This window comes from Melanotaenia boesemani, chromosome 7, assembly GCF_017639745.1.
Source record: "Melanotaenia boesemani isolate fMelBoe1 chromosome 7, fMelBoe1.pri, whole genome shotgun sequence".
Taxonomy (NCBI): Eukaryota; Metazoa; Chordata; class Actinopteri; order Atheriniformes; family Melanotaeniidae; genus Melanotaenia; species Melanotaenia boesemani.
This window is the reverse complement of record NC_055688.1, coordinates 22,273,675-22,287,443: the sequence shown is the minus strand read 5'-3', so window position 1 is coordinate 22,287,443 and position 13,769 is coordinate 22,273,675. Positions and strand designations below refer to the sequence as shown.

Below are 13,769 nucleotides of genomic sequence, written 5' to 3'. Positions count from 1 at the left end.
TGATTATTTTGAATGTTGCACCTGGCAAATACTCTAATTTAGAAAAAACAAACAAAAAACTAAAACTAACACTAAAACTAATAAAAACTAAGATTTTTTTTAAAACAAAAACTAATAAAAACTAGAAAATTTGCTCTAAAAACTAATCAAAACTAACTGAATTTGAAAATAAAAAGTCAAAACGAAATAAAAACTAAAACTAATAAAAAAATCCAAAACTATTATAACCTTGTTGTTAACAGATAAGTCTCTGGATTCTCTGAATCTTTTAACAATTAAATATCACAACTCTGCCACCAATGATTTACCAGTTTACCAATGAACTTTTTTTTAACAGATACAAAATCCCCAAGTTCCCCACAATTTTAGGTGAACATCACCTAATCTTTGTTTCTGAAAGACTCCTCTGCCCGGTGGGCTGTTACCACGTCCTTCACAAACAACCTCACAACACTCATACAGAGCGGGGAGAGACACTCCACTAACATGGTAACGAGAAGTGATACCATTCGTCCAAAGTGTTGATGATTGTTGTTTTAAATCCCGGGCTGTTCACTGTGGTAATTGAGCACTGGTCTTTGGTGAGAAAAAAAAGTTATGTTTGTTTATAACGTTTGTTAGCGCTTTGTGTCTCTGGAAGCTGGTGGATTATTTGGTCGCGACTCTTCAGAGATCTTGGGAACTCGTGTTGAATAAAAGCAAAGCGGTTGGGGCTGTGGGAGGAGTCTGCAGCAGAGCACTGCAATGCCAATGGCGCTCCATTTGCAACTGAAAACATCACAAAAGTAAACTACAAAGAAGCAAAAAATCACATCATTTCATTATATATATATATATATATATATATATATATATATATATATATATATATATATACATATATAAATATATATATATATAAAGAATAAAAAAAAAAAACTTTTCCAGTTCCAACTTCTTGGAAATGTGTTGCTAGCATTAAATTCAAAGTAAGATCTATATCTTAAAAAAAAGTGATTGCCTTTGTGCTATGTTAAATATATACAGTTTAGAATGTCAGCAAATAGTTTTATTGTTTTTATTGTTGTTGTTTTAATATAGTATACAGTGTCTCAGATTTTGGCAGTGAGATTTAGTCATTTCCTGAGAATTAGATGTAAGTCACAGAAGTACATGAATGAAATTATAACTCTTTATATACAGTTTAAAGCTCTTTATGTGCCAACCTTGCCCTTGAATGGATGGTTATCTCATTTCTCCTTACATGTCAATCACAAAGTCAACGTGTTTCTATAACTCTGTCTGCTTAACATTCTGCACCACATCGAGCTGCTTTCAGCACATATTGTAACCCCACTCTGCACATATAAATCTGTTTACCAGCCACAAACTGGGTATCAGTCTGGAACCGTTTTGTGAAAAGGACAATTTATCTGACAACACCAATCACCAACAACCTCAATAAACTGCACATTCCTTTCCATCTGTGGAACCTCTTGCTATGCCAAGTATGAAAATGAGAAAAAAAAAAAAAAAACTACACACAGACACCCTCACTCTGAAATTAGACTGCAGGATGCACAGTTTGAGTTTGTATGCACTCATAAAAGATGCTTTAAAAGACCTAGACATGAAACCGTTGAAAATGTTTTTCTCCACTAAAGCATATGTCCTTTAAAAATGAAAATGTGGACAGCTTTATTTGTCTCTGTTTGTGTTTAAGTAAACTGCGTGATAATTTCCCAGTTGGCTGTGTAGTCTACTTACTGTGGGATGAAGTGAACGGGCGAATGTGAGCAGCAGAGCAGTTAATGGCTTTGATGAATCTGTCTCTGAACACTCTGTATGCCTGATGAAAACCTTACATTTCTAAAGCCACTGGGGGGTTTCATTCTGTATATTATACAGGTACTTAGCGTGTGGTGGTTAATGAATGCTCCAAAGCTTTGTGTGATGGGGAAAAAAACTGATATAAAACATGAAGTTGTCTTAATGGGAGGTTTCTGTCCACTGGGAGAGTAACGTGCATATGGAGTGTTAACCTTCAAGAAGTATTTTCACAAGGTACTTAATTTTAAAAGGTATAACCATTCTGAGGGGAATAATTATTTAGTCCTTTTAGTATTTCACGTTGTGCCAACAGTTAAACACAACTTTATGTCTTGGCACCATATAGATAAAGCTGGTTTAGCAAAAACAAACTGAAGAGTTGAAGCCATTTAAAGTGCAGCACATTTTTTATCTATTTTAGCAAAATGGACTGTTGCACCAACATTTGAATATTTTTGCTGTAAAATATAAAGTAAGGCAATCCCCATTACTTTAAAACCAAACAGCATTATTTTATTTTTCTTTTGGCTCAACACAAAATAATAACTTAATAGCAGAAAAAAAAGTTTATTCTAAAATAAGAAGCTTTTTAGGCACACAAAGAATACAGAACTGTGTTTTTGTGTGTGTGTGTGTGTATGTGTGTGTGTTTTGTAACAAATCACTCACAGTATATAAGTTTAGATGTATAAGTATAGATCTGTGTACTTTAATTTATCTGAGTTTCTGGGAGTTTCTGAGGGACTGGGATGCCACCATCTTGGACTGTAGCTGGCATTGAAAAGTCTTCTTCTGCTCTGCAACATTGGTGAGCTCAGCATAGAGGCATGTGAACCAGTTCAACCACTGCTGGTGCCTTCCAGCTCCCAGCATATCAACTGAGAGCAGAACAATGACTTCAGGGGATGCAGCTGTTCCATTAAAATGACCTTGCCATACGATGAAACATGTGACTGGACATGGCTCACTGGTTGGCAATGATAGACCTAGCAATAAAGAATTGTTATAGGTCTCTATGTATAAAATGGTCTATGGCAAACACTGGATTTAAACCTGAATAAGGTTGTTCTCTCAGCTGCATGCAATTCTAGGTTGGTTTAATTACAAATGTGAATTGTCATAGGGTGTGTTATATGTCCGATGAACCGGATCCAGTATCAGCTGGATTGGTTCCAGCCTCATATTTCCCCTGTCCCAAACAATGGTTTCTATAGTTTTATCAGTTTTCTATCTATTCTATCTAAATTCCCATAGGCTTTGTCACACCTAAGCAATGTTATCTCCAACTATACTAACAGTGTTCTCATTGGTTTTGTCTTTTCAGGTGGCTGCTAACCACGTCTCAGTCAGTCATCCTACTAAAGCAAACATCAGTGAGGTGAAGGATATTAAAAGACTTCAACTCTACCATCCAAGCCGTGGGAGAGCTTTTCACACTGCACCACATCACAGTGCTGCTCAAAGTGGACTGCATAAAGTATACACTGTCATCTGGCTTTGCTGCCTGTGAGGATGATGTGTGCAAACTGAAAAGAAAGTGATTAAACATTTAACAGAAGAGAGTGGGACTGAAACTGAGAGGGAGAGAGAAAGAAGCTCTTTTCCTCGAATACTCCTCATAAAGTCTGTACTCTGAGCCTGAGCAAACCTGTTCATCCAACCTCCGAACATGCTCATTATCATCACTGAACTGTGACGTTTATGTTGTAATAATTGTGATTGTGCAAGCTTAACAACAGATCAGAATCTCAATAAGGACAATTTGTTGGATTTTCCAGAGCTGAGGACATTTTTCTTCTCGCTGCTCCTCAATTAAAACCACTACCTTCCTATTTTAAACAAGTGTAGCACGGCACAGAACTATTTTTGCATGACCCACTGCTTGCATGAGTATCCAGGATTGTTTTTGACTTCTAAGAAGGACCCCTGAGCTCTCAACTATCTTCTGACTGTACCCATCTGTTGCATTGGGGTGTGGAGGGGTGTTTTCAGAATTGGGCCTCTGAACACTAACTGAAGATGACTTAAGCTGGCAGGCCTAAAAGTTCCTTACCCAAAGTGAGAGAGAGGACTTGGCAGGACAGTCATAAACTTGCACACACACAACACACAAATGTGGATGCTGAGGCGGCTTTGAGCCATGCTGGTGTTGCGGCTTGTGGAGCCCTGGAGTACAGGCTATCATCATCCCTATCATCATTCACCCAAGCTGAGGAAGATTCAGTGGCCTAAAGGAAAGAGGCTACACTTCTGAACGATTCAAAGAATACTGTGAAACTGTGCTAACACACAGAGATTCAAAGCCAACATCCTCAATCGCACATACAGACACTCGAATACACCTCTTCACAAATCCCCGTTACAGGAAAGACAAAGCTGCGGCAGACGTGAAAGGCGCTGAGACTGAGCAGGTTAGAAAGCCCTCGGCAGTCACACTCAGACCTTTTACACACACACACACCTTCACACTGTTGATCGCAGCAAGGAACACCACACTTACATTTTGTTTTTAGCAACATGATAAAAAAAAGAGACAAACACACACACATTGGTGCTATGTTGCAACACACTTTTCTCCCAGGACATGATTAAAATGTTTAAGGGGAATAAAGGCAGAGGAAGGTGAATGTGGAGGCGACAAAAAAGTGAGAAAGAACAGAGGGGTACAACATAAGGAGATTGTGGGGAGGGGGTGTCTCTGCTGCATCTAAAAAGAAAAGAGGATCTAAGATACCAAGGAGGAGAGGAAAGGGAAGGAGGTGTGGACAGGAAGGCTGAACCACACCTGATTGATCCGATCTCAGTGTGTAGGAATCAACAGCGACTAGAGAGGAAATGATAAAAGAGGATTAGAAAAAGATGGAGGCAGGGGAAGAGAGGATGACTCCACAGACACTTCTGTAAACACACCTGAAAGTGGATATAATGAAAGACCATGAAGGGGTACGTGGGCGGATAGGAGAGGTAGATGGTGTAAAAGATAAAGATGCAGAGAGAGGAGACAGTTGGATATAGTGAGAGATCGAACCTGGGAGGGAGAAGGAAAGAAAATCTAAGGATCATTAAAATGACATGTCGATTGGAAACCTTGGCGAGTGGGTGAAAACACACATAGAGGCTTGTGCCAAGAGGATATTTATGAGAGGGAAGCGGGGATAGTGTGGTGGTAAAACATATGCTGGTTGATATTCATAGAGCAACCCCATCTGGTCTCAGCTCCTACTTTTACACTCCCTCTTGCGTGGATGTGTTCCTTTCCTATACTTTCTCTGTCTCTCAAACACAGGGAATGCTGAAATAGTCTGATTCTATCTAAAAATAATATTAAAGAAATAATTCAACTCAGGAGCTGTGCCGAATTGTATGGCACAAACTCTTTTTCACCCTGACATATCAAAAACTGCCTCTGTCTGGCTGAGACAGGAGCTGGTTGTTGTTGATACAAATCTCTGTCACACATACACACACAGATGCACAAGACAAGCATGTAAAGGTATACAAATGCTGATATTTTTACACCTAACAGAAAAAAAACAACACCCTGCCAATGTTTAGACTCATTCTTCTTTTCGCAGCGAGCCCAGCTGATATGACTTCAGTCTTCACTGCCAGGGACTCATTTCCCCTGTCCTCCTCTGTCTGACTGTCCAACTCTCCATCTGTCTCCTCGCCTCCCTCCCTCCCTTCATCTTCTCTATTGTTGCCATCTCTTGTTCGCTTTGCATGGATTTTGACTGCAGCCAAGGGCCAATTTTGCATGTAGCACTGAGTTCATATACAAACACACATGCATGTGGAGAGGGGAAAGAAGAAAAAAAAATTGCCTTTAGACGATTTGTTTATCAAATGTGCTGTCAAATCATGTCAGACATATCATGTCAGGGCACATTTTCCAGCCTTGGGCAAACCAAAAGAAGGGATTTAAATAAGAGTTTGCCAGAATGTAATTTCAACAACTATCACCATGGTTTATTATTAAAAGGCCATATATAGAGCTCCGTGAGTGTAGGTCCATAGACATAATTTTATCTGAATTGTAAATTCATGTTATTGATGTTGGCGTTGTGGATTTGGAAGGAGACAAGTCATAACCAGTGAACATATAAATGTTGCAGAAAAATGGCTCTCTGTAAAACATCTCACTAAAACATTTCTGGGAATTTCATGACCACTTTCATGAATAATTTATAGAAGTTTCACAAACAATAACCACTGAAAGAAAGCATGCATTATACATGTCAGCTTATATTGGCTGTTCAGTATGTGACTGTGTTGCACTCAGTTGGCTTATTAATTTGTGTGATATTCTCTATGTATTTTTTGGTCACAACCTCAAACAGAAACAGCGTGCATCTGAGTGAACTGTCAGAAATCTTTAAAACTCGGCTTTTCCGTTACACGCTCATTATGCATTTATTTCAGGGTCAGATCTAGAACTGTCACTTCTTCATACTTGCTGTTGTTTTTAAAGCCATCAACTGCACTGTGGGGCAATTAATCTGATCTCCTTCTCCCTGATCTCTCTTCCACTTTAGTTACATGTCACTCACTCACTCCAATTCAGTTAATCTGACTAGAAAAAAAACCCCTCTTCACTTATTTTCCTTCACTTCAACTGTCACTATCCAATTTTCTGCATTTCTGTTGTCCCTTTGCTTTTTCCTGATTCCTGTAATCTTCATTGCCCGGTTACTCCATCTCTCATTGCACTGTGTGCCCTACATGTCAGTTTTTCTTCTGCTTGGAAGCTCTGACCCATATAATTCCAGGAAGCACATCTGACTACCCAAACCTCTAATCTACTCAACTTAAGAGTTTAAACTTTTTTCAGCAGGTAGAAGTTACAGCCCTTTAAGTTGAACAATTTCAGTAAAACTCAACTCTGCAAATATTTACTTTATTTAAATGAGACAAATTTGTCCCCCTTTGATTTTAGAGTTAGCGAGCAATGGTATTTATTTCTATAATAATCCTGTTTCCCCTCTTTTTTCTCTTTCAGTCAGGAGCTGTGAACCAACATGGCAGCCGAAAGTCTTGCAGAGCTCCGTGATTGGCTCTTTCTGCTCCTACTTGTCCTCACCTTATTGGCTGAGGTGTTGGAGCTGGCGGCAGCTGCAATTGCCATGGAGACTGGCGAGGGAGATGAAGGCATTGTTTGTCCCTCTGTGTGTCGCTGTGATGAGGGTTTTGTCTACTGCAACGATCGTGGCCTGAGTCTAATTCCTCCACTACCATTGACGGCTGCCATCCTCTACTTGCAGAGCAACCGGTTGAGTAACGCCGGATTGCCCCCATCACTGGAACGCAGCACTTCCATACGAGTAATTTACCTGTATGCCAACCAGTTGGATGAATTTCCTATACACCTCCCGCCTTCCTTAAGGGAGCTCCACTTGCAGGATAATAATATACGAACGTTACCGCGATCGGCTTTGGCTAAGTTACCATTACTAGAACGTTTACATTTGGATGATAACTCTATATCCACAGTTAGCATTCAAGAACGAGCTTTTTCTGGGACTCCACGGCTTCGACTTCTGTTTCTGTCTCGGAATCACCTGTCAAGCATCCCTGCAGGCCTCCCAGCATCATTAGAAGAGTTGCGACTGGATGACAACAGAATCAGCACCATTCCCACACATGCTTTTCGTGGGCTTTCCTCCTTGCGACGCTTGGTCCTGGATGGGAACCTGCTGGCCAACACACGCATTGCGGATGACACATTTTCACGCCTAGCCAACCTGACAGAGTTGTCACTGGTCAGGAATGCTCTACAGTCTCCGCCTGTAAACCTGCCTTCCGCACACCTAGTTCGACTCCATTTACAAGACAACGGAATGACTCACATACCTAGGGGAGCGCTGGATGGCATGCGGCACCTGCAGAGGCTGGACCTGTCAGGGAACAATCTGACCAGTCTCCCTAGAGGACTTCTGAGAGACACAGAAAGCCTGGAGCTGCTGCTGTTGCGAGGGAACCCCTGGTACTGTGGCTGCAACCTTCGCTGGCTCCATGCCTGGATGCACGGACGTGGGTCAGCAGTGACTGTTAGAGGTCTCACCTGCCAGGGGCCTGAGCCTGTAAGGGGGCAGACACTCAGAGACCTAACATCACTGATGGAGCAGTGTGAAGGACCTCCAGTTGGTCCCAGCACTGGAGTAGGGGTGAACACAGCAGAGAAAGAGGAAGTAGGTGATGACAGTGTTGGAGAGGGCCAAGTTATCCCCTCTGAAAGCACCACCACTTCATCTCTGCTGGTTCCCACTCAAGGCTCCCTGTTCACTCTGCGAGCCAAGCGACCAGGCCTTGTTATGCCCCTACCTCCAGGGGAAGGTGGACAGGTATCTGAAGGAGCCTTAGAGCTGACTGTAAAACCACTCTCTTCAGACAGTGTACTGGTGAGTTGGCTGTGCCCACAGCCAGCACCATCCTTCCGCCTTTCCTGGCTGAGGCTGGGTAGCAGTGCAGCTCTTGGTTCAATAACAGAGACTCTGGTACCTGGAGAGAGGCGACAGTATCTCCTTACCCAGCTCACCCCACGCTCCCATTACCTCATCTGCCTGCTGCCACTACGACAGGAGACCTCTTTTGGGGCCTCCAGCATGGGTTCATCTCGTGTTGGCAGCATGGAAACGGACAGTAAAGACTCAGCCCCGGCCTGTGCTCAGATAGAGACTGGAGAGGCTCTGGTCAACACTGGAGGGGAGGGGTCAGATAAGGAGGGACAGGACTCAGAGCTAACAGCCTTGCCATTGGCTGGAATTATAGGGGGTGCCACAGCTTTGGTAAGCCTGCTCTTGATCTTTGGAATCTTCTGCTGGTACGGACAGAGAGCAGGTTACATGTCAGGGGACTCAGGCTCATACAACAGGGGCCGAGGTGGAAAACATTATGATGACTATGTAGAGTCAGGCACCAAGAAAGATACTTCCATCTTAGAGATTAGGGCCCCTCCTGCAGGGTTTCAGATGACAGCTATGGCCCATCAGCCCCTGCAGCCTAAGCTGGAGGATGTCACCTACATCCACACCATTTTCCCCTCTTCCTCCACTTCCTCCCAAGCTAACGGGACCTACCGGAGCAGCCATGGAGCTGGCACCCTCAATGGCACAATCCTTAGCCAAACCAGCCACCATCATGTCACGTATGGTACCAACCGTGGTTACAGAGAGGGGGGCATCCCTGACATAGATTATGCCTACACGTGATGATACAGGGACACACTTCCTGAGCCACAAGAGCTGCACTGGCAAGTGGCCATGTTGTCCTTGGTTTCCAAAGTACCCTCTGTGCCTCTGCTGGTTCAATTCTGATTGGTTTGCTTAGTAAAGAAGACTGATTTGAGCTGTGATGATTGGGCAAAGCTACTGAGTGACAGAACAGTCCTATACTCTGCTACTGTATATTACATAATACAGTGGGCCCTTCTTTCAGCGCTACTTATAGTTATTAATGGTTACGTTTTCTCTTTTGGATATCTCAGTGTCTTTCAAACCTACTATTCTTCTCAGCTCATGGTAATACAGAGTAACTTATTTGAGGTTGATATACTAGGCTTAGCTGATTTAGCAGGAGATATATTTATAATGTGAGGAAAAGGCACTTGATGTGTATAGATAGCGCTCATAACTTCCTACCAACTGTAAGCTCTGTGCTGTATAGATAAAAGGAATGAGAGAAGGAGAAATCAATGGTTGTTATAACCCACAGATGACAATGAATCATGGCTGACATGAAAAGATGTGTCCCTAGCCCCTTCCTTTCCGCTGGTTTACTCCCCTCCTTTTTAATTTTTCCTTCTTTCTGTCTTTCTTTTTTTTTCAGCTGAGGCTCTTTTCTTTTTATTTCTCTCGTGTCTTTTGTGGTGCTGTGAGCAGAGGACGACTTTGTTCTCGCCAAGGGAGCTGACAGCAGTGATAACAGTTCTGACAGAGACGAGACACAAACCACAGCATGGGAAGACTAATGAGTGGGAGAGAGAGAGAAAGTGTGTGGGGGTGATGGATAGATGGGTGGATGGAAGGAGAGAACATAAAAGACAATGAGTGAAGACAGAGAGGGGTGCTGTTTTGGGGATGTAGTCACTGAAAGAGGTGTGTTTGCTTGAGGCGGAGGGCAAGGACAGAGAAGAAAGAGACTGGAGCCAAGTTAAAGGAGGGTGTGTTACCAGTCCAGCGGCAGGAGGCAAAGAAAAGGACCAAAGGAAAAGAAGATAGGGCTGAAAACTAGAATAATGTCACATCATCATCTAAAAAGAAAATATTTTGCCCACTACACTCAACATTTATCTTAGTCACCAGTGTTTCCCCACTGACCCCCTAATATAACAATAAACACTGGTCGTGATTACAGACTGCATGCTACATTCAAAGATTGTTTTGAGTTGCCTGCAATAATTACAATTCATAAAATGTTACGAATTATGCTAAGAAGAAAGATATACAAGGTTAGACAATCAAAAGATAAAATGATTGCCAAGACCACAGGATAAATGACTAATTCAAAAGCAGCTTTTAAAACTTAATGGCAAAGTTTATCAAAAAAAACTTGCATGTACCTGATTTTTATTGTGGACTGGTCTCATTATCAAATTATGTTTGCAAACGAAGTAAAGGAAACATTTTATAACAGTAGCCCATTTATCTTATATTGGTTGGCTAAACCTTTTTAAACGAAAATCAGTTTATAGCAGCTAATCATCTCTGGAGGGTAAGTTAGAATGACGATGCTCTAATTACTCTTTCCTGAGACTCACTCATAATACATGTATTCAAGTTCTTTTCCCAGAGAAAAATGTTTTCATGTTTTTTATTGGTATATAAGTAAAATAAAGTGGTATATAAAATTAAATATCAAATAATACTTCATAGTCTATGTGATTGTGATGTTTGTGTATTGGTATAGTGACTTTAAAACTGATAACACATAAATTTACAGAGAGGAAAATGACACACCTGACAAAGTGTGTTGGTGTTTACGATGTTCCAGTTTCTCATGTGACAAAGCAATCAGAGATAACAGCCACAGATACAATGGATTCAGGGGTGTAAAGGGTACAGTGTTTCACCTGTAGTTATTTTCCAAGCAGAAATATCAAACTTAGCCAATTTTCCAGCTTATTTGTGGGTTTTTGCAGCATTTCTTATTTTTATGGCAGAGTAAAATTCAAATATTTACCTTTTTCTATTTTCACTTTAATTGTTTTAGAAAGAGCGGTTTAATGAGACCATCATTAACTCTGGGTTTCTGTGATAATTATTTATTTTTGTGCATAGAATTATGGACCAAATGATAAATCTATAAATTAAAATTAAAAAAGTTGCAGCCTTACAAATTTCCAATGTCTCACTGTCAACATCATATCAAAACAAGGCGATTTAACTTGTATGAAGCTGAAATTGCAGTAAAAGGTAAAACATATTTTCAAAAAACAAAACAAAAACAGCAAAATGATCAAACTTAATCTGATAAGGTCTTGGCAGTGATACACATTTTTTGACTCAGGTTGTCCAGTTTTATGGCCTTAGAACAGCATTCACATAGTTCTGTTTGCAGGGATTGCAGCCCGACCGCTACACTGTGCATCTTAACACAAACACGGCCATGGGAAAGCGGCATCTGCTCTCTGACTGCTTCTAACAGACCCCAATAAAACCCTTAATGGAGGAAGACCAGGAATGGAAAATTATTTTAAAGAACAGCCAGAGTTTAAAAGAGGAAGATGAGAAGCTAGAGAGGGAAAAACTAAAAGTGAGGATGTAGACCGGACATTTAGATAGAGCCTTTAAGTGTTGAAACCCTTTCTTTCTTTCATTCTGTCTTTCAGTAGCTCTCTTTCTCTTTTCCAGCCTGTGTTACTGTGTGCCAGTAAAAATGGAGGAACTCCAGTGTGTTTTTAGTTTTCAGGGGTTTATTTTTCGTATTTCTGTATTTGTTTTTTTCAGTTTTTTTAAGAGCAGTGAAGCTACAATTCACTCTGTGTAGAAATCCTTTTCCTTTTAAAATCTCATCCTCAGATGTGATAATGAAAACACTCTTATGTAAAAACATAAAATGGGTGCAAAATGCTATTCAGTTTATTGGTCTGTCGTCTTTTTTTCTACGCAGATGAATAAAGACTTCTAAAAGGGAAAGCAGTTTTGTGTGTTTTCTTCATGTGTGCTGTTGCATTAAGGGTTCAAAGCAGCAACAAAGCTCAAGATATCAACTAATGCTCTGAACTGGCTTAAGAAAACAAGAATCAATGTGAGGTTCATATTTTTAATATGATTTATGATGGGACGGGGTGGATGTTGTTAAATCACACACACTGAATGAATACATCATCTGCTTTATGATTCAATTTAAAAGAATCAGCCAGCCCAAAGCAGACGCACGTGTTTATTTGGTAAGAACTTTCCGTGATTTATGAGTGTGTGTTGTGTGTTTCACATAAACGTATGTGTGTGCAATGCCTGTGTTTGGGTGAAAATATGCCTCTCATTCTAAGTGAGTGCTAATGCTTGTGTAAGCATGGATCAATATAATGAACGCAGGAGTGCATAAGTGTCCATCTTAGAGTTACTGCTTGTGGTGGGTGTATGTGAAATATACAGTATACAGACAGACAGTTTGCTATATGTCCTGTTTTAAGAAAAAAAAAGTGATTATGTTTGTCTGTGTCAACACTCATTGTACCGTAGATGTGGTCCAGCTGCATCTTCATGTCTGTGCTTTTAGCAACAAAAGACCAGAGTTTTCATCAGTCATTACGAAGGCCTTTCACAGTCAAAGTCCATTATCTACCATCAAGCTCTCCATCTTAATTATTCTAACTTACATTACACCCAATGAAAAGATGTGTACTTTTCAGTTTGAAATTTATTCATGTGCTCATCAGGATGCTTCCATTAAGTTGCATTTTCTGGCACACCACCTTTACCAAAAACAATTCATCTTTCAAATGAATTATTGAACACGTAAAAGATGTTTGTGCACACAGTTTTTGCACACAAGCACAACAGTAATGTGTCAAGTTTCACCGCATTTCCTTTCAATTCACTTTAAATCTAAATGGGTGTCATCTATTTCTTTAATAAATTAGCCCACTGATGTACAATAAAATGGTTGGTTGCGCTTTAGACTCTGTGCTCTGTTTTCTCCACCACAGTGTTGCAAGGGATGATTTAAAGCTGCACCGTAATGTAAAAGAACCTTCCACTGTTTGCATGCATTATAAGCTTATTTAGTAAAAGGTCAATGTATTCCTCTAAATGACTGTGTTTGGCATAGTGAACAGAATGTTTGGTAGAAGTCCTTTTGCATGAATAGTTTGGATGCAAATACTCCTACAAATTGCAGGCATCACTCAGACACGTCTACAAGGCACCACCTTTAAAACTGCAGGTTGAAATCACAGCAGTCAAGGGCACAGTGGAGAAACAGACAAATGAATGCAAAATAAGAAGAAGGACAATAAAAAATTAAACAGGTCTACATTAACCTTGATACTAGAACATTTATTTAGGTCTATAGAAGTTTTTGTTTCTTTTATTTTTAAGAATTCAAAGTACCGTTGTTGATATCAGCAATGCAGAAGGATGAGCTTCTTATTTTTCTTATGTTTCCCTTTGATTTTGCCACTTGCTTGCAATCATTGTGGTCAATGACTGAAAATAACACCTCTGTCAATTTAGTGAAATTTTTTTCTGATAATATATTTGCCTTTGTCTTCAGTGAGACTCCAGATTTTTCTGCCTTTGCATGAAACACTTTTCTACCAACATGAATACATTTACAACTCAAATCCTCACTTCAGCTGTACATCCAACTAAAGAAACACATATAAACTTTAAATTTATTCCACTGTTGTTTTTGTTGAACAAACATTTGCGAATATTTGAATTGATGAGGGACTTGTGATTGTCAAAGTCCATGGAAGAGCCAGATAACTCACAATGACACGTTTCATCTTATACGAA

General features: G+C 40.3%; 2 protein-coding genes across 3 annotated transcripts in view; one reads left to right on the top strand and one right to left on the bottom strand.

Moving 5' to 3' along the window:
* The window catches only part of flrt1b (fibronectin leucine rich transmembrane protein 1b), a 39,081-nt gene extending 27,143 nt beyond the window's left edge, over window positions 1-11,938 (top strand). For both annotated transcript variants that reach the window (XM_041989980.1, XM_041989979.1), the window contains exons 2-3: window positions 3,134-4,220; window positions 6,809-11,938. In XM_041989980.1, coding sequence (XP_041845914.1) covers window positions 6,828-9,017 — 2,190 coding nt within the window. In that variant the 5' untranslated portion in view covers window positions 3,134-4,220; window positions 6,809-6,827 and the 3' untranslated portion in view covers window positions 9,018-11,938. The remainder of the gene's footprint in view (window positions 1-3,133; window positions 4,221-6,808) is intronic.
* macrod1 (mono-ADP ribosylhydrolase 1) overlaps window positions 1-13,769 on the bottom strand; it is a 134,094-nt gene that overhangs the window by 98,626 nt on the left and 21,699 nt on the right. The gene's annotated exons all lie outside the window — the stretch shown is intronic.